Source organism: Astyanax mexicanus, chromosome 5 (genome assembly GCF_023375975.1).
Source record: "Astyanax mexicanus isolate ESR-SI-001 chromosome 5, AstMex3_surface, whole genome shotgun sequence".
Lineage (NCBI taxonomy): Eukaryota > Metazoa > Chordata > Actinopteri > Characiformes > Acestrorhamphidae > Astyanax > Astyanax mexicanus.
The window spans coordinates 2,307,501-2,334,186 of record NC_064412.1 but is presented as its reverse complement, the minus strand read 5'-3'; the positions used below and the strand labels follow the sequence as shown (position 1 = coordinate 2,334,186).

General features: G+C 36.4%; 1 protein-coding gene across 7 annotated transcripts in view; it reads right to left on the bottom strand.

Moving 5' to 3' along the window:
• foxp1b (forkhead box P1b) overlaps nucleotides 1-26,686 on the bottom strand; it is a 409,787-nt gene that overhangs the window by 113,448 nt on the left and 269,653 nt on the right. For all 7 annotated transcript variants that reach the window (XR_007439200.1, XM_049479473.1, XM_049479470.1 and 4 more), the window contains one exon: nucleotides 24,537-24,674. Coding sequence is in view for 6 of the 7 variants with exons in the window: in XM_049479473.1 (XP_049335430.1) it covers nucleotides 24,537-24,674 (138 nt within the window). In the remaining variant the exon portion in view is untranslated. The remainder of the gene's footprint in view (nucleotides 1-24,536; nucleotides 24,675-26,686) is intronic.

Below are 26,686 nucleotides of genomic sequence, written 5' to 3'. Positions count from 1 at the left end.
AATACGTATCTCTAATTACTGTGTAGTTACAAACTAACAATTATATAATAAAATTGTAACTACTGGTGAAATACACATTGTTACATATTAATTAATTACACTTTAATGGGTTATGTAATTGCATATGTGTATCACTGTCAAAATATTTGGGGCCACTTTTATAATAAGTATAATACCTGTGTAGTTACAAAATAACAATTATGCAATAACATTGTAACTACTGGTAAAATACATAATAATCACACTTTAACTGGTTATATAATTACATATGTGCCTAACTGTCAAAATATTTGCCGCCACCTTATAATAAGTATCTCTATTCACTGTGTAGTTACAAACTACACATACTACACATAGTAACATTGTAACTACTAGTGAAATATAAATTGTTACATATCAATTACACTTACATGGGTAATGTAATTACATATGTGCATCATTGTCAAAATATTTGGCACCACTTCATAATAAGTGTCTCTAATAACTGTGTAGTTACAAACTAACAATCATGTAATAACAATGCAACTACTGGTGAAATACACATTGTTACATATTATTTACACTTTAAAGGGTTATGTAAATACACGTGCATCATTGTCAAAATATTTGGTGCCATTTATCAAATTATCTCTATTAACTGTGTATTTACACATTAACATATATGGTGATAATAGTGATATTCTTGAAATAGCGATATTCTATTTTGTATATTCTCTTTTGGTTTTTAAATGCATGAAATAAAAAAAAAACTGCATTTAAATTTGGCGGTATATTTTTGTTGTTACATTCAACATACTTACATGTTATTTAATCCAACAATTTTTATTATAATTCTTAGTTTTGGTAATAATATTTCTATTTGTACTGACTGTATGAAACTGTTTTAATATAAAATAAAACATTTTAGATTTTTCTTTTTTTTTTAAATCACGTTTGCGTTCTGGTTTGTCTCTATTTGTATTTAATTTTCCTCTTCTGCACGTGCCCTATGTTTACCCCGTGTCTCCGCCCCTGTTGCTCACCTATTCGTTTGTAGCTCCACCCCCTTGTTACCCTGTCCCAGGTGTTTCCTGTTTTTTTTTTTTTTTTGTTCATTGTTTGTTTATTACTTTGTTTTTAATAAATACTTGTGTGTCCACTCCCCACATCTCCATCCTGCTCCTGAATGACTTTTTTGTTTGTTTGTTTGCAGTAGATCATAGGTTAATCTTAAATATAATAAAACAATTAAATGTTTTGTCATATTACTAAAAATATGGTTATCGCTAAAATATCCAGAATTATTGTGATATTATTTTAGAGACATATAATTCAGCTCTATGTATGAATTAACACTGTGTGATATTTACTGTGTTTATATATATATATATATATATACACACACACACACACACACACACGCACACACACACACTCACACTTCTACTTATACTCATCACTGCAGTTTCCATTAGCGAACACACACACACACACACACACACACTCCAAACAATAAGAATAGAATATGAACAGTCCTCCCCCACCCAGCGCTAATCTACACTGAGCCCCGGCTCTAATCTACCAATAACCAACACGCCCTCTTCAGGCCTGACCTATATAAATTATTGACTCAAAGACCTCAAGTGTCAAAAGTGACAATTCTAATACATTTCTTAGTGAATAATTAAATAGAGGAAAAGGCTCTTCATTGTCTCCCTGATGTGCACTGCAAAACACACACACACAGACACACTCACACACACTCACACACCAGTGTTCGTTTTGTTATCCTTGTGAGGACCACCAGTTCACATTCACGAAATTATCTATATTATACTATCCCTACACCTAGACCTAAACCTAAACTTTACCTCAGTAATAAAAAGTCTATAAAAAGTATATTTTTACTTCACTCTTTTAGATGTTATAATTAACATGGTGGGGACCAACAAAAATGTCCTCACACGTGTCTTCAAAAATCACCACCAAAAAAACTTTTTATATCCTTTTATATTTGTAACTCTATTGCAATATCAATGTGGATTTGCTACTGAATGCCTTTGAATTTCCCTCTTTGATCAAAAAGTTGTTCTGTCTGTCTGTCTGCAGTTCCGTCTATTTCCCCATTTAACCCTTGTGAGGACCGTCCATTTACATAATAATACATATAGCTAAATATATAGCTAAATACTACCCCTAAACATAGTCCTTAACATTTGCGCTGCTATTTATACATTATGTCTGCATATCCGCACTATTTGTATTGCTGGAATCAGTCATGTTCTGCTTTCATTTTCAATATTTAATCTTTATCTTTTAATCTTCATACTTTTACTGTAATTGATGTATTGCCGAACCGATTTCCTTCTGTGATCAAAACAGTCTTTCTGTCTCTAATCAATCAATTAATCTATCAATCTATCCATTCTAACCCATATGAGGACAATCCATTCACATAATACATGTAGCTAAATTTATACTACCCCTAAACCTAGCCCTAACCTGAGTGACCAAAAGTACATCATTTCACTCATCATTTAAATTTCTCAATAAAAGATGTGAGGATCACTAAAAACACAGGAGGAGTAGTAAGGGACAGGCAGGGTCAGTAACAGTATAGCAGAAAATATAAACAACACACCAAAGCATAGTTAGTAAATGCAGCAGAGAGAGAACAAAGGCAAAAGAACAGTCAAAAATACAAAAACAGAAAATAAATACAATAAATAAATAAAACAATAGGAAGGGAAAGGCAAAAATTGGTGGCCGGAAACAAAAAAACAAGTCTGTAACAAAAGGAAACATGTTGTAGAAGAGCTAGATAACTAGATTCAATACTCAGAGAGGGAACAGAGCAAACAGAGGGGTATATATAACAGGCCAGGTGAAAACAATCAGTAACTGGGGAGCGGGAACGCCGTAGCATCATTAGGACTGACAATTTGCACAAACAGCTTTGCATTGCGAGGACCTCCATTTACATAATTAAAGTAATAACTAGCTAATTTATACTAAACCTAAACTAAACCTTTTTAGATTTTTCAATTAAAATTACTGTTTTTAAAATACTACATATTTCCACTGCTAGTTATAATTGCACTAATTGTATGGCTTACATAAGCTATATTTATATATTTACACCAGAAACAGGTTTATCTATCTATTTATTCATCCATCTATCAATTTTTTTTATCATTTTGGACACACTGCTGTGCTTGTGAGGTCCTCACACAGACACTAAAACATGAAGAAACACACACACACACACACACACTAAAGCAAGCAAGGCAAGTCATTGGGTAATCCTGTACGCAAGCATGCACACACTTGTATTTACACACACAATGAAAGTCCAGGCAGGCACCATCATACCCCCCTTACACTTACACATATGATCACTACACACACTCTTTTACACACTTACACACACACACACACACCCTGCCCTGTCCCCTGGGTAGTGTGTGGGCATATTCCCAATAAAACACCTTCTTAGCAGTAATAGGCCACTGTTCTCATTTCAGTGCTCCCAAAGGCCTCATGATAAATTTAGCAGACATACAGTTCAGCCTGCTCTGTTCTGCTGCTGTTCTTCTCTTCCTCTTCTACTCTCTCTATCTCACTCTCTCTCTCTTTTTATCCCCCTCTCGCTCTTTTTCTCAAGCTGTTCTAAAGTGAAGAAACAAAAAAAAACCTCAAATCATTTTTAAAACCTGCTCTCAGCTGATAAAACCAATAACGAAACACTTTCACACAAAACACATCTGACACAAACACTGCGATTACTAATTATTAAATTACTAAATCCCTAAACACTAATCACAATCAGAAACGCCGCGGCCTTCAAACCAAAAGCAGGCCGAGACCAGATGTGTGCTTTTTTCTCATAAGCGCAAATCAGCAACTGACTCCAGACCAGCGCCGTGCGACGCCTACATCTACCGAAACGCCAAGGTCACCGAGAACGGCGTGAGAAACATGACGAACGACATCATTACCTTACAAACGTCTGATATACAAACACATGGCATAACCATTAACAAAAGAGTCATTATCGATTGTAGCTGAAGCCGTGCGGCGCTTTTATTCCACGCAGCAGAAACTCAGACTTCTGTATAAAAAGAACCTTTTAAATTCTGTCCTCTGACTAAAACTTAATCTGCTGTTTACTTAAAGAGGGCTGAACTGAGCAGGTGTGAAAGTTAACAGCTAACAGCTGGTGCTCTGGGCAACAACCTTCATCTGAAGGACTATACTGACACACACTCGCACATACATACACACACACACACTGACATTTTATTGGAAACACTGTACCAATAGAGCTTAGAAACTTTCTTTGCTTTAAACAGAAAAAAAAACAAGCTTTAAAATTCTTTAAGGCATGGGTTTCATGAAGATTTTGGCTGCAAATCGCAATTCCTGCAGATTATTTTTCAGAAAAAGTATTTTATACTGAGACAATCTAATGATCCCACCACAACCTAACAATATTCTAATGCAAAAGCGAAACTACAGAGGCCCCTGAAGAACAATGTCAAAGAATTCATTGTCATGTAAAAAAAAAGCTTTTAAGAGACAATTTAAGCTTTTTTTTTGTTTGTTTTATTTATTTATTTTTTTTTTCACACAGCGACACAGTTAAAACACAGAAAACCATAAGGTGCACTTAAAATCCTTTCATTTTTCCAAAAATTGATGGTCCTGTCTGAAGCCTGTGTTAAAAGGTATAAGAGCAAGTTACCATGTTTCGTGTTGCTGAGTTTTTACTGTCCAGTTTCGTCAAGTCTATTCTGAGAGCAACTGCAGCCTCAGCTTTCTGTTCTTGGCTGACAGCAGAGAATGGGCTGCACATTTTGTTATGTTTATTATTTAGACATGCATTGTTTTATTCATGTTCATATTCCTACAGAGGCCCTAAAAAACAATGTAAGTAGATTTCATTGTCATGTAATGAAACCAGCTTTTAAGAGACAATTTCAGCAACACATTTATTCACTTGCATCATAAAACATAGCAAACTATAAGGTGCACTTAAAATCCTTTATCTTGCCAAAAAGTGCCAGTGTGCCTTATAATCCGATGCGTCTTTTTTAAGTACAGCAATATACAGATGTTTCAGTTTGGTTCTCCAGCAGTATTCGCATTAGTCACTTATTTATTTATTTATATATATATATAGATATATATATATATATATATATATATTTTTTTTTTTTTTTTTTGAATTACACTTTTGTTTACTTAACTTAGTTTCGCATGGCTTAGCTTTACTGCTGAATTAGAAGGAAAACATGACAACACCCCTGTTCCACACTAGTGTCGATCGTATGATCTGGTGTGTCTTATGTTTGAAAATAGACCAGAAAATAGACATTAATTGATAATGCCCCTTATAATCCTGTGCACCTTACAGTGCAAAAGGTGATTCCTGTAACTAACTATAAATACTAGGTTTACTATTAAAAGTTAACCTTTTATTTCCAATATTCTGTCAACTGCTATTCATGAATGATCATGCACTAGACTTCAGGGAGCTTCAGGTAAAACCATTAAAACAATAAAATACATGGTTAGATATTATCGACTATTTTAAAATGTTTTTATAACAAGCTTCTTCTTTTTAAACTACAATTATATATCTGTACATGTTTTGTGTTTTATATATTTCCCTCCTGGTATTGAGTTTTGGACCAACGTAGCATAGTTTAACAGACATTTATTTATTTATTTTCTAATTATTGAGATATTAAATGTAATGAAATTAAAGTGTTATTTTTATATTTGGTGTAATGTGTTAGAATAAGCCAATAAACAGTTTGAATGCTTTAGAAAAGTGTGTCTCTGAAAATAACGGTTTTAAAGCATTATTTCCACTTAAATAATACATTTAGAAAATAAATACATAAATAATAAATTCACCAGGCTACTCAAACATTTGTAGACTGTAAACATTTGTGTGTTTGTATAAATCTGAATGTTTTAATAAGTAATAAGCGTTTCGTAGCGATAGAGTGTCTGTGTACATATATTTATTTACAGTATATATGTACACAGACTCAGTATTCTGTATTTTTACGCAGAATGGTCTGATGTACTGTAATGTATTGATCTGCAGTGTAATTTAATAACGCGGCCGCGTCGTGCGCGTGTGCCGTTTGCTGAAGTTTGCCGTTCCTCGGGTTCTCGCTCATCTGTGGTTTTTCACTTAGTCAAAACAGAAGCTTTCTTCAGAGCCGTACAACACAAATTCAGTGGGTGGGGAATTTCTGTTTTCTTTATGCCATTGTGATTGATTCATATTGTGTTCTTTATTGACTCACAAGCTATTTTTGGAGGCTTCATCAAAACATTTTCTGCTATTTGTGAGAAACAAAAATGTGGCACATCAGCCCATATTTGAGCATCAAGCTCCACCTCGACTCTGAACCCTGAAGTTCTGCTCAGAGCAAACGATAAACTAATACTACAATAATTACACCAAGCACATATTAATATTACAATTAATCCCTACCTTTAGAACACACAGATACATATATATATATATAGCTATATATAGCTATTACACTAAAAGTAATAGTTTCTTGAGGAAAAAAAAAGTTTTTTTATTTGTTAACTTTTTATTTATGCTGTAGGAAGAAAAATCTCAGAAAAGAGAGAAAAAATTAATACAGGGCGAGTAGAAATAGTACATCAAATAAGATTCCTGATAATACTAAAAACTGAAGACCAGTTTCTGATTGTTTTCTCTGATGCACCCAAAAATAAAGCACAGGATTTTGTTTATGGATAGCAGATTATTATTATTATTATTATTATTAATATTATTATTACTATTTTTATTTATTTTTATTTTTTTTGTGGGTTCTTTATTGTAAAACTATAGAGGAATGATATGCGCTACTTTAAAGAAAACATTTTTAGTTAAAAAAAAAAATATATATATAATAAAAATAATAATAAAATAAAATAAAAATCAACGCTTTACAATAAGGGTACATCAATTATCAGTACTTACAACAGAATGTCTCAACTAATTATTCATTGACTCCAGTTATTCTCATGTTATTTTCCATTACAACAGCTAATGTATTCAGTAATTATTACTAATGTTAATCAATAATTAGGCGAGGCATTACTTTACAAGCATTTAACAATGTTTAATACTGACGTAAGTACTATTTGTGACATTTATTGTAAAAAGTGTTCAAGAAAAAAGTTTTCTTGAAGGTCCCTCAATGCACAGAAATGGGTTCCTCTACAGTTTAAAACTGAAGAATCCAAGGAATGGACTTGATAATAAAACACAGTGGATCAACACCAGCAGATGACAGACATGTCTCTCCAAACCATCACTGATCATCAGTAAATTTTACATTTCATTTGTACAAATGAAGGGATCAGAGTCTGGAGGAAGAGTGGAGAGACACACAGTCCAAACTGCTCGAGGTCTAGTGTGAAGTTTCCACCAATCAGTGATGGTTTGGAGAGTCATGTCTGTCATCTGCTGGTGTTGATCCACTGTGTTTTATTATCAAGTCTAAAGTCAGTGCAGTTTTGTTTTCCCACAAAATCTTACAGCACTTCATATCTTACAGCTTCCCTCTGCTACTGACAACTTTTATGGAGATGGATTATGGATTTCATTTTCCAGCAGGACTTGGCACACTGCCCACACTGCCAAAAGTACCAATTGGTCTTAATAATAATATTCTAATTTTATGAAAAACTGATTTTTGGGTTTTCATTGGCTTTAAGCCTTAATCAAAAAACAAAGAAGAAAAATAAATTTAAAATAGATCATATACTACATCTATATAATAATATATGAGTTTCACATTTTCAACTGAATTACTGAAATAAAGTAACCTTTCAATTATATTCTTTTATTTATTATTATTATTATTTTTTTGAAGATATACCTATATATCCACTCATACAATACCAGCCTCCTCTCTGTTTAAATGGGGAGTTCAAAATACTATAAACTTATATTTTTTCATCGCTAATATAATCTCATTGATAATATGGAGTGTTTGGCTCCATATTGCACAAAAATCATGACTTTTCAGCTTCTTCTGGCTACTGCACTTGCACAGATCCCCACATTAAGGGGAATGGGGCTTTCCCACTTGCACACTGACCCCCCTTCACTTGTAGTGTAAGCAGCTAGCTGATTGGTTGCTTTTGCTGAAAGGCGGGACTTCATCTTTCAATGGATGAATTACCAGTCATATTTTAACCATAAATCTAGACTTAGTTAATTACCTCCACAGTTCTAAAGAACTAAACAACATCCAGAGGTCCCTCAATGAACTTTTACTGTTAAACTAAAAGTTAATTCCATCGGTTTTAAATTCATTTTAAAGTGTATAATTGTATCTTTAGTATGAAGGAATGTCATGTGAGCAGTTTTTTGAGGAAAAAAAGTGATCCGGTGTTTCTATTTAGCCCTGCTTTAGATCACTGAATTAGTGGTCTCTGAAGAAAGACAGGATTTGGCTCTTGCTCTCATGAATATTCATACATGCAAATATATCGCCTCTGATTGACTAACCACCATTTATACAAAGAGACATTCAACAACACCGCTGCACTACTTTTCAGCACTGGGACTAAACAGATGAACATTATCCAGAAGTTTCAGGACACTAAGCAGCCTTGACTTCTTGAACATTCCCCACCAAATCAACCTTAACAAACAAAACGCCACCAAACCACAACACAGGCTGTTCTGTACAACTCTACAGTAAACACACACAGACTGAGCTCATATTTTGTCTACTGACTAAAGACAACCTTAGCTGATTTATTTCTGCTGAAGAAGAAAGCTGAAGTGTGGGAACGGAAGAAAACTGGTGAAAGAGTATATTGTATTATTGTTGATATGTGACATCAAATATGTATATTTTCATTAAAACATTCAATTAAATGCAATGCTTTTTATATAGCTCTTTTTGCAAAAAATGATCTCACAAAGCAGCTTCATAGAAATATGGGTCCAAGTCTGTAACACTTTCTATTAATGTCATCTCTATTAGACTCTATAACCACATTCATAACATAACCCATTATAGCCATGTTTATTACACATTATGACTTGTGATCATAATACATTCAAAGATGTTAAAATAGTTTATATCTATCGTTAATAATCTAATAATAGTTCCACAATGAAAGTCTGTCACTTTACATGGAGCCCAAGACCTGTTATAATACATTATAACTGACTATAACTAATATTATATTCAAGATAAGAATAATTTTTGAGTGGTTAAAAATATATTTATAGGATTATTGAGCATGTGTTTATGAGTTGGAAGCTATTTTTAGTCACAATACAGTGAAATCTGTAAGCTGGGATGACATTCATAGAAAATGTTACCATTATTTCTACTCCTTAAATTTTAAAAATATCCTCGCTACTCCTATTTAATTTCAACTGGTTTTCATTCCGGCTTCTCATCGTTCAATAAAATAAAACCCCTATCCAGATAAATCTCTTCATCCAGATAGAGTGAATCTGATTGTGATTGGATGTAGAGAAGTATAAACATATACCATTCCCACTCCCTATTGGTTTATATTGTGGGGTCAAATTTGACCACAGCAATTTTAAACTGCATACATTTTTTATATAATAATAATAATAATAATAATAAATATATATATATATATATATATATATATATATGTATATATATATATATATATATATATATATATATATATATATATATATATATATATATATATATATATATATAGAGAGAGAGAGAGAGAGAGAGAGAGAGAGAGAGAGAGAGAAAATGTTTAAATGGCTATTTAAGTAGTCAACAACCAAATATAGCATGTTGCATAAACTTAAGTAAAAAAACTTAAGTTTATGCAACATGCTATATTTGGTTGTTGACTACTTAAATAGCCATTTAAACATTTTTTTTTTATTATTTGTTTTATACAACTAAAACTAATGCCTGGGGTCAAATTGACCCCAAACAACACAGAGCACAGAAAACATACCATCACATTAATTTTATGTTTTCCCAGTTTCCCCATTAAATTAGGAAAAGTCACTGAATATGAAGTGAATATAATGATATTAACTGCTTATTTAAAGGCGTTAATTAAACATTGAATGGGGTCAAATTGACTTCAAACATAACAGGAGGGTTAACAGACAGTGAGCAGATTCCTGGTTGAAGTTTAGAAATGCAGACGTCAGAGAATAAGTGCGTAACTCGCCTCACGAAACAATAAAATCACTCTCTTTCTCCATCTCTCTTTCTTTCCCACAAGCATCTTCCTCCCTCTTTCTTTCTTTTTCTCTCTGTCAGAAGAGCCTCAGTAACCCTCAGAAACCGCTGCCAACCATCACATACTCTACGTTTCACTGAGTGCACAATACCCACACGATACACACACACACACACTTAGACACTCGCTAAACACACAGCGCCCCGGACGCCCTGACAAACAGCTGTGTACATCTATCCATAAGCTGCCCCCAAAGCGCTGAACATGAATCACACCGACAAACATGCGGCCTGCCTCCGCTTGGAGTGGCGGCCCAAGTGAGGGGAAGACAGAACAACCAGAGGGAAGAGAGGCAGGGAGGAGGGGAGTGTGTGTGTGTGTGAGTCTAGTGTGTGTGTGTGTGTGTGTGTGTTTAGAGGGGGTGGGCCTGGAGGGGGGAAAACATTGCGGCTGAAGTGAAAAGGTCTTGAAAATGGCACCGCGGCTCCGAGCAGCCGGAGCGACAGCGATCCGATGCCGATGTGCCGCTTGCCAGGCGAAGAGAGAGAGAGAGATAGAGCAAGAGATAGAGCAAGCGCGATAGCAAGTGCGAGAGCGTGCACGAGAGAGTGTGAGGGCCTGGAAAAACGCGAGATGACTTCATCCCGACAGCGGCGTCCAGGGCCGTCTCCAGCACGCGCCCAACATTAACCGTAATGCGTTCGTACAACGTGACGCGCCAAAACAAAGCAGTCACAATCAGCGCGAGTGATCCGCCGCTACAGCCGCAGATGGAGGGGTCCGAAAGCGTCGGGGATCAAGTCTGGCACGCGCCACAAACGCTCAGGGAAAGCGTGAGGTGGGAGAGTGGAGACGACACGGTCAGGATTTCACTTATAGCTTAAAACAAATACAGGAACACACTTCAGGCATGGTGGCCTAAAGAAAAAGGGGTTCTAAAAATTGGAGCTTTGATCCGGCCCAAACACGACCCACCCTGCACCATAAACTGTCATTATGAGCCCGAGCCTGATTTAAACTCCACTTTTTTTTTTTTAGAGCGTAAATAGAGCATTAAAACTGAGTTATTAAAAAAAAAAACAACATCGTTTTGATTGTTTAAATAAGCGAAATCTCTTCAGAATGCTGTTTATTAACACTGCAACACTGAAAAAAGAATAGACCTACTATTTAAGCAATAGAACACGAAAAGGTGTGTGTTATCACGAATAACATCACGGCCGTAGGCACGAGCCTCAAATAAATCAAAGCTCCTCAAATATTCAGAATGAATATGGTTTAATATGAACTGCACCAAAAGTAGGTTATAGTCATAAATAATACAAATACATATTTTGAAAAAAAAAAGCGGAGGCAGGGGAACTGTGTGTCCACTCCACACCATGATGTGCAGCCCCGGTCTGCCCCAGCTGGCCCGCATTGGACCAGCATAAAGACCCTGCCTCAGCCTTTACTCCAGAGATATGGTGATGGTCAGAGGAAGGCTGAGGCAACATGAACCTAAGAAACACTAAAGTTAAGCGACTAGAGCCGCACTTGGCTGTTACTATGTTTCTTTAAGTTTCTTTGTTTTGGGTGAGATTTTTTTATTAAATATATATGTTTTGAGTTCATTTACTTCCTGTGTCTCTGTGCTTCTGCACTACTGAGCACACAATATATGTAAGTGCATTTTGCAAGTGCAAATGGACAATATCACGATTATTAAAATGATTGAGGTCATGTCCATTTATTAAACGATAAGTCGATATTGTAATTATTGTGACGGGCCTAACTAGAATGTAGAAAATGCATTAAATAAAGAAATAAAGAATAATATTGAATTAGAAGGTGTGTCCAAGCTTTTGACAGGTACTGTACATGTTGTTAGTAATGGGTGTAACTAAACATAAGTAAATCTTTAAGTTTGAACAGCTGGAAAACAAAAACGAGAGTTCTGCCGAGTAGAAATAATTTATAGTCTGTAATTTTTTTGCACATTAAACTAAATTTATAGTAAATGGACTTCGAGCTTCAGCATCACCTCCTGAGCGGAGCGGGGGCGCGGCGGGGAGGCGGCGAGCTCCTCCTCGGACGGGCTGAGCGAGTTTGGCCGCAGTGCATCTGTCTGTAAGCGCTGGCCCGACTCCAGCGAACCCCAGCACACCGAACCGCTAATGAGTTACAGATTGCAGCGCTGTGGTGTACATGTGTTAGAACAATGCCATGGGTCTCCACGAGAAAGGGCAGAGCAGAAAACAGGAATAGAAGGAGAAGGAGGGATGAAAGGGAGAGGAACAGAGGAGGGAGACGTGTATCTGCAGCATGTCATGTAGCACTCTCTCTATGAAGAAGCGAGAGAGTGTATATATAAACTGTATTTTTCAGACTATAAGGTGCATTGGATTATAAGGCACAGTTTAAATGACAATAGTAAGAAATAACAGTGTCGCCGTTTTTCTTTTAAAGTCAAACAAGTGCTAGATATTAATCTAAACAGATTTCTCTCATATATATAAATATATATATATATATATATATATATATATATATATATATATATATATAGTTTATTTATTGAGTATACTGCTTCCATTTATTTACAGTAAGCTTAGATTTCAAGTAAAGCGAAAGAGCTAGGACTGCGGTTAGCGGCGAATGCTAATGCTGCTGCATCCAGCCTTAGTGCTGGAGAAACTTCACTGCACCCTACAGCACGGGTCGGCAATTAGTTTTGGGCGCGGGACAGATATTTTCCGAGGCATTACATGGCGGGTCACAAAAAACGCAGAAAAAATGGCCTTATAAGGAGATAGGTAGACCAAGAACGGGTGGAAAAACAAGAACGGGCGGAAACTAAAGTCACGTCGAGCGCAATAGAGAGAGAGACAGGGGAGGCATGTAAACAAAAGCTCACCAGAGAAGCATTTATTTATTTATTTATTTTTTTCATTATCGTTCATTATAGTTCAAACAACCTCACGGGCCAGACGTTGCATGCTTGTGGGCCGCATATTGCCGACCGCTGTCCTACAGTATACAGAGAGCACTTAAAAAATGATGAGTTTCTTTGATTTTACCAAATTGAAAACCTCTGGAATATAATCAAGTAGAACATAGATGATCACAAACCATCAAACCACCAAACTGAACTGCTTGAATTTTTGCACCAGGAGTAAAGCAGCATAAAGTTATCCAAAAGCAGTGTGTAAGACTGGTGGAGGAGAACATGATGCCAAGATGCATGAAGAAAAAAAAAAAAAAACTGTGATTAAAATCCATCAGGGTTATTCCACCAAATATTTATTTCTGAACTCTTAAAACTACTTTATTTTTCATTTTCTGTAAATAAATGCTCTAAATGAGAATTTTTTTATTTAGAATTTGGGAGAAATGTTGTCTGTAGTTTATAGAATAAAACAACAATGTTCATTTTACTCAAACATAAACCTAAAACTGATTCAGAAACTGAAGTGCTCTCTTCATTTTTTTTCCCGGTGCTGTACATATGCATGTTTGTGTGTGTATAATGTTATTTTGTGTGTGTATAATGTATTTTCATGTGTGTGTGTGTGTGTGTTGGGGGTAGCGGTACATTTACCAGGCTTTCATCTTCATGAAAGAACATCGTTTGACCCCACTTGCCCTCATGGTCGCTGTATTTGGTGAGGAGAGACCGCGAGCCGCGGAGAAAATAAGAGATGTTCTTTCAGTGAAATACACATGTACATTAGCAAATGGCCTGTTTGCTCCTCTTTCAGAAAAACAACAGTCCAGCACACGTCATCAAAACAGCGAGAGCGGTAAGAGCGGCGAGAGTGGCCCTTTCCGCAGGTGAATGCGAGCCGGCCATCGCTGCAAATCATCCTGCCTCTGCTTCCCCTCTCAAAAAAAGGGGAGGCAAAATAGGCTAAATGCAAGATATAGATGTGTTTTTTTTATTATCTAATTTTTATGTTATGTTTTATAAGTTTTTCAAAAACAAAAATGAAATGAACTAAACTAAACTAAACCAGACTAAACCTTATTGTAAATGTTACCAATAAATTAAACAATGAAACAAAGAAAAAACACTATATGAGTAGGAATATTGTAAATATCTCAAAATCGATATTTTGATTTTGTCCCACCCCTAATAGAATATTAATACTGCCTTACTTCCCGTCATCCCCTCATGTGGCGATGGGCAGTTAACACCAGCTTTTCTTCCCATTTTTATTTATTTTTTTGCCACAAACGAGGGTTTTTCCTTTCTTTCTTCACCCCTCCTTCTTTCACTCGTTCTTTCGGTTTCGAGGAGAGGGTGGACCATCAACGAGGGTCTGCAAGTGTTGTTTCTAATTACCTATTTCTCCACTCCTGATCCTGCGGTGGGCATAATTAGTTACCTGGGGCTGCAATCCAATTTCAAGTGATGACAAGAAAGTGATCCATGAAAAAGTAATAAGTTAAATCCAATTTCAGACTGCCTCTAATTAAATGCACATGGAACTAATGACTCAAACCCTAGCATTTCAGTGATACCCGTAATTAGCAAGGAGGGAGTTACGCTCGTTCTCTCTCTCTCTCTCCCTCTCTCCCTCTCTCGCTTTCCCTCGCTCTCGCGCTCTCTCCCTCCCCCAGGTGTGGAGGTAAAGTGGCGTGGATTTCTTTTAATTACATGTGTCATTTTGCCTGTAATTTTCTGCCACTTTCTGACCAGTCGAGTATATCCTGCCCATCAGAGCAGCGACAGCATATGTTTAGTGTTCAGCACAGAGCACAACACCAACAATATAATCAACATAAAACACTTAAAACTACCTGCACACATTTAAAACTGCAATATACATCATTTCCTCATAGTATACAGCAGCAGTCTTTTAGATTCTTTAAAAAATATATATCTTCAGAATCAGATTCAGAATCACTTTATTTCGCCAAGTATGTTACACATACAAGGAATTTTTTCTTGGTGAGAGCAACACGTGTATGACATGTAACAAATACAGAGACTATAGACAAACATCACACTACAAAAAAAATAACAATAAACAATAAATAGAATAAGAATAGAGTTAAAAGTTCTACAGAAATAAAGAGCACTGAAGAGTGATAGGAGCTAAGAGCTAAATAAAATAAAATAAAATCTGTACTGTACACATATGAATATATTATTAGAACCGAATGTTTCTGAGGTAGGTTTATCTTAAATATTGCTTAGAAAGTTACAGAGGAACATCTGTATAGCTGTGCAAATAAGCAAAGTGCAAGTGAGCAGATTGTAAATCCAGTCAGTTGTGAATACAGTTCAGTGAGTGAGATGTTTGGAGACTCAGATGTGTCCACTGTGGTTAAGGAGTGCTACAGCTCTGGGAAAGAAGCTGTTAGCGTGTCGTGTTGTGCTGGTTTTGATTGTTCGAAGACTTCTACCAGAGGGGAGAGTCTGGAAGAGGTGATGTCCAGGATGTGAGGGGGCAGTCATGATTTTGCCAGCACGCTTCCTCATCCTGCTGGTGTAGATTTCCTGAAGAGTTGGCAGGTTACATCCAATGATCCTCTCTTCTTGCTTTGCACATCTCTGTTGGTTGATTTTCTCAGTCAGTTTTATGAAGTAGAGTCACCTGGAATTCAGGCTTTCAGTTAACAGCTGTGCTGAACTCGTCAAGAGTTAAATATTAGATTTTTTTTGCCTCTTACATGGGAGAGGCGATAAGCGGCAAAACGACAAGCAACACAGAGTTGAAATTTGCTTAACTTTATGCAAATTAATTATGATGCGGTGAATCGACATTATAACCCGATTGGCTTCTAGCATTTCTTTGGACCAATCACAAACAAGGCAGTCTGAGGTCTTTAAGCTTCTGCTCTCTGAACTTTTGGTTCCTTTCAATGTTTCCTGTTCTGTTTCCACTGCAGGTAAATTACAGAAACGGCCAAGAGTCTAGTAAACTCGGGATTCAGAGCTGTAGAATAAAGTGGCCAAGCAATTCCTTATATTTATACAATATAATTTCCATCCAAAATGTATATTTTTCAAGCAGGAATAAAAATGACTAGATGGTATGTATATGTATGTATAAATTCAATTAATGATCTTAATTTAGTTAACAAATACATATTTAATACAAACACACATTTAATAAATATTTTTTTAGGGCCGTTGAAGCAACACAATTGTTGTGCCTTTTTTTCTTGTCAAAAGCTGGAGCATGGTACATTCGGCATTGAGCTTTAAAACTAGTCATGTTCTAGTGTGAACGCAGGGTTTATCCTTAAAATATCTTGTCCAGTATACAGGCTACAGTACAGGTGTAGGTGATACAAATCCCCCTTTTTCTGTAGTGAAATTACTTATTTACACTCTGTAAATTTGAGGGTTTGAAATCTCCTACAGGACACTTAGAGAAGCTGCCTGCTTTCTCTTTACTCCACTTAATAATTCCAGATCCAGATCAGTAACAATCAATCAGGAATCAATCCAAATACATGCAAGTTTAAAAATAGACGTAAAAACTAGACAAACATAACAAAACTAAAGGTTTGAAGAAGATAAACTGTTTGATATGTATTCAGGAAAATACTGATTTTAAATTTTTTGACGATTTTATTCAGTATATTTTGACATATAAAAAAGTATCCTCAAGTAAAGTTACTGCAAAGAACATCAAAAGCACCCGTAATGATGGAACTGGCACTCATCAGGACCGCCCCAGGATAAGTTCATCAGAGTTACCAGCCTCAGAAACCACAAGTTAACAGAGTATTTTGGTTTGTTTTTGTATTTTGGTTCAGTTTACTTCACAACTAAAGGCAGTTTTATTTTATTAGCATTAGCTCCTCATTATTCTGTAATATTTTGAGCAACATCTGGACCACTTTTGAAAGTGTCCTCAACTGCATCACCACAAAACCGTTAACAGCCTCAGAAACCGCAAGTTAAATCCCATATATATGGGGATATATAGGACCCCTAGTCTTTTTGGAATTCGAAAAAATCATATCTTAGCAAATCAATTTATCTAAAATATCTAATTTTGCTGTTGTTATAATTAAGTATAAGTTTAAATAACCTATTCCAAACATCCTTGTACATGTTTTAAGTGATTTTATCTACTTAATCTAAGTATTTTGGTTTGTTTAACACTTTTAAGTGTTCCTTCATAGTTTGAAACTTTGTTCTATTCATTTACTATGAAGAACATTTTACCAATAATAATAAAAACAGAATTAAAGATGTTTCTAAATATATATATATATATATATACACAGTATGTTATGTTCAATAAATAATAAAGTTTGTGCTGCTGTTCTGGTTTCTGGACTGTGTATCGTAACGTAACCACAGAATTCTGTGTACTTCAGAACTAAAGGCAGTTTTATTTTATTAGCATTTAGCTCCTCATTTTTCTCCAGTATTACGAGCCACACCGGGTTCAATTCAACAGGAGGTTCTTTTCCACAAAGCCCTCATTTTATGGATAATTATGTTGCACTGTTTCATTAAACAGCTCCTCTTTAAAGTCTTAATTAAGTGGCTGCTGTATTACCAAGAGAGCACATAAACAATGCAGCCGGCTGCCGCGGATGCGCCGCACACGCCGAACCGGCGATACGAGAAACAACAAACCCAATTAAAGCGGAAGAGAGACAAACACGCATTTGTTACTCGGCGTTCGGTAACGAGCCGCAACAGCGGAGAGAAGCGCAGATCGCATAACAGATCACGCCGTTTACCGGCTGCTTAGCAACTACGGCGTAGAGAGGAGACTCGTCTGAGGATGAAAGGAGGAAGAAAGAGAGAGAGAGAGAGAAAGAGAGAGAGAGAGGTTGACAAAACACACACTAACACTAACAAACACACACTTTCTTTTTTTACCAGTCTGACTGACAGGTCAGTCTTGCTCTCTGTATACACTGATAAATTACAATTTTAAACTCTTTGGCTTTGTGTGACTCCTTGACCTGGATACTGAAAACCTTTGCCTGGGGCAGCCAATCAGACTTCTCACTCAAACTATCATATTTGTAGAATGCGTAAGACTAACATGCATTGTGGAGGAACGGACAATAAAGACTTTTAAGGGGTAGCCAATCAGATTTCTCACTCAAACGATCATATTTGTAGAATGTGTAAGACTAGCGTGCATTGTGGAAGAAAAGACAATAAAGACTTTTAAGGGGTAGCCAATCAGATTTCTCACTCAAACGATCATATTTGTAGAATGTGTAAGACTAGGGTGCATTGTGGAGGAAAAGACAATTAAGACAAAAATTAGGCAGCCAATCAGATTCTTTGAAAATGTTAACAGGTGTGTAGACACATGTTCATCCAATTAGTCCATTAAGGTGGGGCAGCCAATCAAGATTTCTCACTCAAACTATCAAGTTTGTAGAATGTGTAAAGTCTGTTATGTATCATAAAGGAAAAGAGAATAAAGACTTTCAAAGGGGCAGCCAATCAGATTTCTCACTCATATTTGTATCATATTTGTAGAATGTGTAAGACTAACCTGCATTGTGGAGGAAAAGAAAATAAAGACAATAAATGGGCCGCAAATCAGATTTCTCACTCAAACTATCGTATTTGTAGAATGTGTAAGACTATCACATACTGTGGAGGAAAACATAAAAGATTTTTAAGGGGCAGCCAATCAGATTCTTTGAAAATTTTGACAGGTGTGTAGACACCTGTTCATAGAATTAGTCCATTAAGTTGGGGCAGCCAATCAGATTTCTCACTCAAACTATCAATGTTTGTAGAATGTGTAAGACTAACATGCATTGTGGAGGAAATGTCAATAAAGATTTTTTAAGAGGCAGTCGATAAGATTTTTGGAAAATTCTAAAAGGTCTGTAGACACCTGTTCATCGAATAAGCTCATTCAGTTTTTTTTTTGTTTGTTTCTTCACTGATAAAAAAATAAAGTAATGAATAGGGATTTGATCCTACATCACTGAAATAAAGTTTTTTTTGGGAATTAAAAATATATATATATATTAAGTCAATTTATTTTATATTTCAGTTGACCTCCTTTGCTGACCTTTGCTTGGGGCAGCTAATCAGACTTCCCACTCAAACTATCACATTTGTAGAATGTGTAAGACTAGCATGTACTGTGGAGGGGAAGAGAATAAAGACAACGAGACAGGTGTGTAGACACCTTTTTTTTCTGAAAACAAAGTGACCTGGACGGTACACAAAAGACAAGTTGGGTCCAAGGATTTCAACCCTATTATTTTTATTCTTTAACAGAAACTGAGATTCACCAGTTCTCCACTTTTTAACTGTGCAGTGTTGGTGAGTCTGTGCTTTGAGTCATTGCAGCCTCAGCTTTCTGTTCTTAGCTGAAAGCAGCGGAATCTGATGTGATATTCAATCTGCTCTTCTAGCTCATCCATCATCCTGGCTACTGTAGCCTTTCTGTCAGCTCCAACCAGCATAGCAAATCTCTTTATTAACTACATTCATAAACATATTTTTATTTGCGTCAGCTTCCAACTGACCTCTGGAGGTGTGCACATCAGTTCCTCTTTACCTTCTAACATCTGCTCTGCACCTCTGCTCAAAAAAAAAAAAAAAAAATGTTTGCGTGCATCTCGAAAGAAGTACAGATCAGCCTGACAAATACACACAATGTAAAGGTCAATCTAATCGTCCTGCATCCTCAGGAGGCTCTCCTCCCTTCCTGAGTTCTTTCTTTCTCAACGCGACAAAGATCTATCTATCAGACAGTGCCGTTACACTCGCTCATTAAAAAATGCCCACCCCTATGGAGATGTTATTATTAGATGTACTCTATGGAAGCGACGTGTGCACAAGAGCTCGGTATTAATTACCAAATATGCCCCGGAGTCGTTTGCGATTTTGCTGCGAAACAAACAACGCCCTCCTTGTTCAAACAGAGATAAAGATCTGACAGAGAGAAAGAGAGAGAGAGAGGGAGAGGGAGAGAGAGAGACAGCTGAGATGAGTGTAAATATTGCATCAGGCATGGTGAGCCGGTCTTGTTTTAAAGGATAGCGGATGGGGAAATAAAGAAGGCCGGATTTTGCTTTGCATGACAAAGGCTGAGCAAACAGAAGCCTGGGAGATCAGTAGGTGTGAAGATCTGCTCTCTAGCGCCCCCTTTTACTGCTTTTATTATTGATTATGTTAACAAAAATTAGGTGCTTATTCATGTATTATCATTTGCTTAATAAAGCCTTAATTAGACATTAATAAATTATTTATTTACTACTTATTAGGCTTTATTCTGTGTAAGTGTTATTAGTGCTTATTTAAAGGTCTGTTATGTGGAAATGATTATGATTATTGAATATTAAATGATGAAAATGATGAAAATCATCATTTTAAATGAAAAGGTAAAATAGACCAAAATAAAGTAAAATGGAGCTAAAACTATCAAATAAGAAAAAAATAAAAAGAATAATAATAAATAAATAATTAGCTTAAAATAAACAAAAAAAAATAAATCATAAAAATAGAACTAAAACAAGAAATAAAGGTTCAAATTATTATTAAAGATTAAAGAAAAACAGAAAGATAGTTTGAAGGTGGTTGGAAATTAAAATGTAAAAATAAGTTTTAATGACATCAGTGGGCGGAGCTTTACTGTATGATTACCTTTACTATATCCATCATACATCTATCGACATGATGTACAGTACCAGTCAAAAGTTTGGACACACCTCTTTTATATCAATCAGTGTGTTTTCTTTTCCTTGTATGGCTATATTTTAATCTATACAGAAACACATGTAGAATTATTTTTAATAATAAACCAGAATATGTTAAAATTATACTTTAGATTCTTCTATATTAGTATTACATTTATCTTTGAGTTCAGATCTGCAGACTCTTGGTGAGATTTTAATCTCAGTGTTTCACGAGGGAGAGTCACCTGGAATAGTTTTCTCAGCGTCTTAAACAAAGGAGTTCCTGGAGGTGCTGAACAGTAGTTGCTGCTTTTCCTTCACACTGTGAAGCTCCAGCTCATCCCAATTAAATCACCTCAAATCACCATCTCAGTTTATCAGCTTTAGATCAGGAGGTTAATGTGGAGGAATAACACTTTTTTTTTAAACTATTTACTACGTAATTCCATATTTAAGTGTCCCTTTATCATTTTTATGTCTTTAACCCTTTAAACTCTAGGCTGTTTTGGTGTGTTTTTTTTTATTCTCCGTTTTTGTTTTCAGTTCCTCTTTCAGGTGTTATAACACAGTAATTATATCAGACAGACACATGCCCTGATCTCTTTTACTCCAGAAGACATACGGCTGCACAAAAATATAATCATTTAAAATGTAAAAGGAAGCAGAATTTTTATATTTATGTATATATAAATTATTTATATATTAAGTATTTATATTTAAATATGAGTGTTTATGAGTTTAAAGCATAAGAATATTGATGATTTGAGTTTGTTACATGGATTATTAATTATTACTTTGATAAAATACATGGAGAAACAGCATCAGGTGAATTTATTTTATTTTTCTTGATAATCAATAATCACACCTCTAGGATACATGTAGATTAAATTACTAAAAACCTGACACTCAGAGCAGCCTATGCCTCTCAGTATTTTAATCAGGACACACAAAGAAAACATATATATACAAAAATATAAACTTTTTAGTCTAAATAAATAAAAATGTTTAGTGCAAAATAACTACTTAGTAAAAATACAAGTGCAAGTAAAATAAAAAGTATATAAAGTAGTGCGCACACCATACCTTTAGTGCTTTAGTTTGAGTAAAGCAGGTAGTTTCACACTTTTTCTGTGGACACTTTTGAGTCTTTATTTACTGATATTATTTGGATTAAAACATCATATAAATATGTTTGAAGCACTAAAGGTAAATAATATTGGTCGGGGAAGGAGATTTTTCACTTTTTTAGGTGTTTTTCTCAATGGCTTTCTTGTAGATTTAGCTTTACCGCACTGGGATGTGATCACTATTTTTAGAAAGAGTAAGCTCCGCCCTTTCTAACCATATATGGATTATGTTTATGCGTGAAGGGATTCCTGATTAAAATAAGCTGAAAACACAAGGTGTGATTTTGGACGGAAAATCCGTCCATAGGAATCTAAGGGTTAATATTAATCTACAATGTAGAAAATACAATAAATAAAAAAATAAAGAAAGAAAAACACAAAAGGAGAAAGTGTCCAAACTTTTGACTGATGCTTTATATCAGATGTTGGTGTCAGTGGATGTCTCGATTGTGTTAATAGTGATACCTGTTGCAGTGCAGGAGTAGATATAGGTGTGTAGTAATGTGCAAACAACAGCGCCGGCCTGCCAAGCTTAATTTCCTGTTTATCAAAAAACGACTGGAACAAGCTGTGCCACCAATCACACGCAGAGAGCTTGATGAAACAGTATGTATGCACAGACATGCATACACACACACACACACACACACACACATATAATATAGAGCATCTACAGAGATATGTGGAACCTGCGGTGTGTCCGCTGTGTTCTTCTGAAAGCCAGCAGAAACTCGTACAGTGTTTTGCGGTATCAGCTGAGGAGCCAAGAAGTGGCTCAGGCTTCAGAAGCATTTTTAAATCTCTCTTTCCACTAAAATCCACTTTTTTCTTGTTTCATGTGAACTACAGCAGGTCTCTGAGTTGTTTATGATGCTGCACATGATGAAACTCTTCCTCAAACTCTTCCTCATTGTCTGCAGCAGCTAGTAAAAGAAAATATTCAGAAAAACACAAACGAGTCGACCAGGAAAAGCACCGTGTCTACATCAACCTGTGAATTAGCATCCGTCGCCCCGCCCACCTCGGCTCGGGACCGCCCACAGGCAGAGCTGAAGCCGGGCGGCGACGCCGTCTCGTCAGATAGGAGGAGCTAACAGCGCTAGGAACAGCATACAGTTCATTCCTGTGTTATTTGTGCGAATAACACAACAGTGTTTATATACTTTACCCAGTAATTCAGAGCTAAGAAACAAATGGTTAGAATTAGTCTATGGAGGAAAAACACCACCAGCCAAGTACAATTGAGATAGATAGGTGTATGTTTACAACAGTTCTGTTTACACTAACTTAATTAAAGAGGAAGAATTTAATTAAGAGGAAGAACCTTAGGAGAAACCCATCCCCCTCGGGTCGACTCGCTCAGTACAAACAAATAACAAATGTCAAACGACAAGAAAATAACACAATAAGCAAATAACACAATAGAAACATTATGAAAAGTGAAGGGGACACATCCCTTCCAGATTTAATGGCGGCGTCCCCCATGGTTCATAGCAGCATTATCATGGATCAGCATTATCAATTCCTGCAAACCACAGCGCTATCTCTTTCACTGTTCAGGTTAGCCGCTAATGCTAATGCTAATGCTGCAGCTTTAGTGGAAATCTGGAAATCTAAGCTAACTGTTAATAAACAAAAATCGACAGTGCGCCTTATAATCCTGTGCTCCTTATGTATGGATTCTACCAGTCGGGTATTAAGGAGCAGTAAAGCCACTCCACTGAAGTACAGAGTTATAAGGGTGAGTTTTCAGTGAAGTTTCTCCAGCACTAAGGCTGGAGCAGCAGCATTAGCATTAGCCGTTTCCCGCAGCGCTAGCACTTTCACCATTTAAAGGGTGAGTATATTGTACTGTAGCCTGCAAACCGCTAGCTGATGATAGCGCCCTGGGTTACTGGAACACTCAGGATTCCTCAGTGTAGCGCTATCGGGTGGCAATTACTAGCAATAAGCACTGCTAATTGTGGCTAATATTACTGCAAATAAATGGAAACAATTCAGGAAAGAAATCATTGCAGATTAACAACATAGAGACACTATTATTCCTTACTAGTGTCACTTGAATGCACCTTATGTATGAAAATAGAGCGTTATAAGGGCAAGTTTTCAGTGAAGCTTCTCCAGCACTAAGGCCGGGGCAGTAGTATTAGCATTAGCTGCTAACCACAATGCTAGCTCTTTCGCCATTCAGAGGGGAGTTCATTGGACTGTAGCCTGCAAAACGCTAGCTGATAATAGCGCCCTGGGTTACAGGAAAACTCATAGTTCCTCAGTGTAGCGCTAATGGGCACTGCTAACCGTGGCTAATCTTACTGTAAATAAACTGTAACACTTCAGGAGAAAAATCTGTGCAGATTAACAACATCAAGACACCATTATTCCTTACTAGTGTCACTTGACTGCTCCTTATGTATGAAAATAGACCAGAAAATAAACATTCGGTGATGTAAAAATACGATATTCTTTCGCTACACGACAGAAACATTAGGAAAAGATTTAATGATGGCGTCACTCATGGTTTGTAGAAAGCTCTACTTGAATTTCAGGGTTTCCTACCTGTAGTGTGGCCTGTTTCTCACTGCTTTTAGGAGATTTGATAGCTCCACTCTGCTGCTGTTGTTGCTGCTGCTGCTGCTGCTGTTTTTGCTGTTGTTGTTGATGATGGAGAAGAATCTGTCTTGCAACTTGTAGAGCCTAAAAGAGACGAGAGAAAAGCAAAGGTGAGGAAAACACAGAGAGAGAGAGAGAGAGAGAGAGAGAGAGGTCACGGAAATCATTTTTATGGTTTCAGTCTGCGTTCGTTTGGCTGGAGATGTCCCTCGAGAATAGCCCGACGGCTCTCAAACGCAACAGATGTAACCCAAAATGCGACAAACGACAAGGTGTTCCTGCCTCCCCGACAGATAACAAAACAAAAACTGTACAAAGCCTCCGTTTTTATCTTTTATTTTTACTTTTTTCTCTCTGTGTTTTCTCTATTTTTCCATCTCCTCCACATTGAAAAAAAACAAAATTTACATAGTTTCCTTTTCTGCAGTGCGGAGGACAATAATCAGTTGAGAAAACAGAGAGCTGGGGAAAGAGAGGGAAGAAAAACAAGCAGCTAAACTGATAGCAAACAATGAGAGAACTGAGAAACGTTCGGAAGATACAGTACAAACTCTCTGTTTTAGTAAACAGGGAAAAATTACAACTAAAACAAAGCAAAAACAAAAGAAAGCAAAAGGCCCATTAGCTCCTGTCTAATCTCTTTCTTTATCTATTGTTCTCTCGCTCTCTTTTTCTTATTACATTCTCTATGTCTCTCGCCCCTTCCTTCTCTTCTCTTCTCTTCTCTTCTCTTCTCTTCTCTTCTCTTCTCACCCTCCTCTCCTCTTTAATAAAAAGGTTTATTGCCGCTCCAAAGATCTGTTAAAGGACACGGCCTTCTGGGTGGAAAACAAAATACAGTACAGTCACATGTTTATTGCCCTGGCTACCCACTCTCTACCTCCCTCCACCTCCCTCCCTCCATCCCTCACTCCCTCCCTCCGTCTCTCCTGCAACAATAAATAATCAAACTTGCCATCCAGTACAAACAAAAGGCAGCGGCGGTGCTGGGAAAGGGAGAGGAAGAACTAAAAAGAAAAATAAATAAATAAATAAAAATGGAGAAGAAAGAAACGAGAGAGAGAGAGAAAGAAAAAGAGAGAGAGAGAAAGAGAGAGAGAAGGAAAAAAGCGCCACTGATACCAAGAAAAGTGAACGGCTCGTTCCCACAGAGAGCGTCTGGGGTAGATTCACACCTACACCAGAGCAACATCTGAGTAAATAACCAGCTTCATTCTTTCCATCGTTTGCACACACAACAGACACACACACATTCATATATACACACTCAACACACACACACACACAGACAACTCCCACGATTAAACAAATAGTCACTAAGAAAGGAAAAAAAGAAAAGAAATAGAAAAAAAAAAAGAAAAAGGAAAGGAGTGAAACCGAACCACCAGCACGGCACGGCCTCTCTTGTGAGCCGTTAGTTGACTTTTGTGTACTTTCGCTTGAGTGTGTGTTTGTGTATATGTATATGTATGTGTGTGTGTGTGTGTGTGTGTGTGGCTATTTTAAAGATAACAGATAATGGTCACTCTGGGCGCTGCAGTAAATCAGGACTGATGTGACGCCTGTGTTCAGGAAGCTCAGGAAATACATACTCCGACATAAAGAGCTCAAATCAACAGAACCCAAAATTCAGTGTATTTAACCCATACTCTAAAATCTAACTGATTTATACACTGAAGAAATACATAAGGAATCATGTAGTAACTTAAAAATGTTAAACAATCCAAAATACGTATTTGTACTTTATTCTGGGGAGCCGTTTGTTAACTTGCTGGTTGGTTTCTGAGGCTGATAACATTAATGAACTTATCCTGTACAACAGAGGAAACTCTTGGTGCTCTTCCTTCACCGGGGTGGTCCTTATGAGTGCCAGTTCCATCTTTATACTGGTTTGGTGGTTTGTGTCGATGCACTTGAGAATACATTCAAAATTGAACCCAATGAGAAGCTAAATGCTAATAAAATAAAGCTGCCTAAAGTTTTGACACTGAGCCCGACCCGGTTTTATTATTTATAGGACCATAGAAATAATTTATATTATTTATATTTTTTCTCCTACATAGTAAATGAATACTGAAATGATTCAGACTATGAAG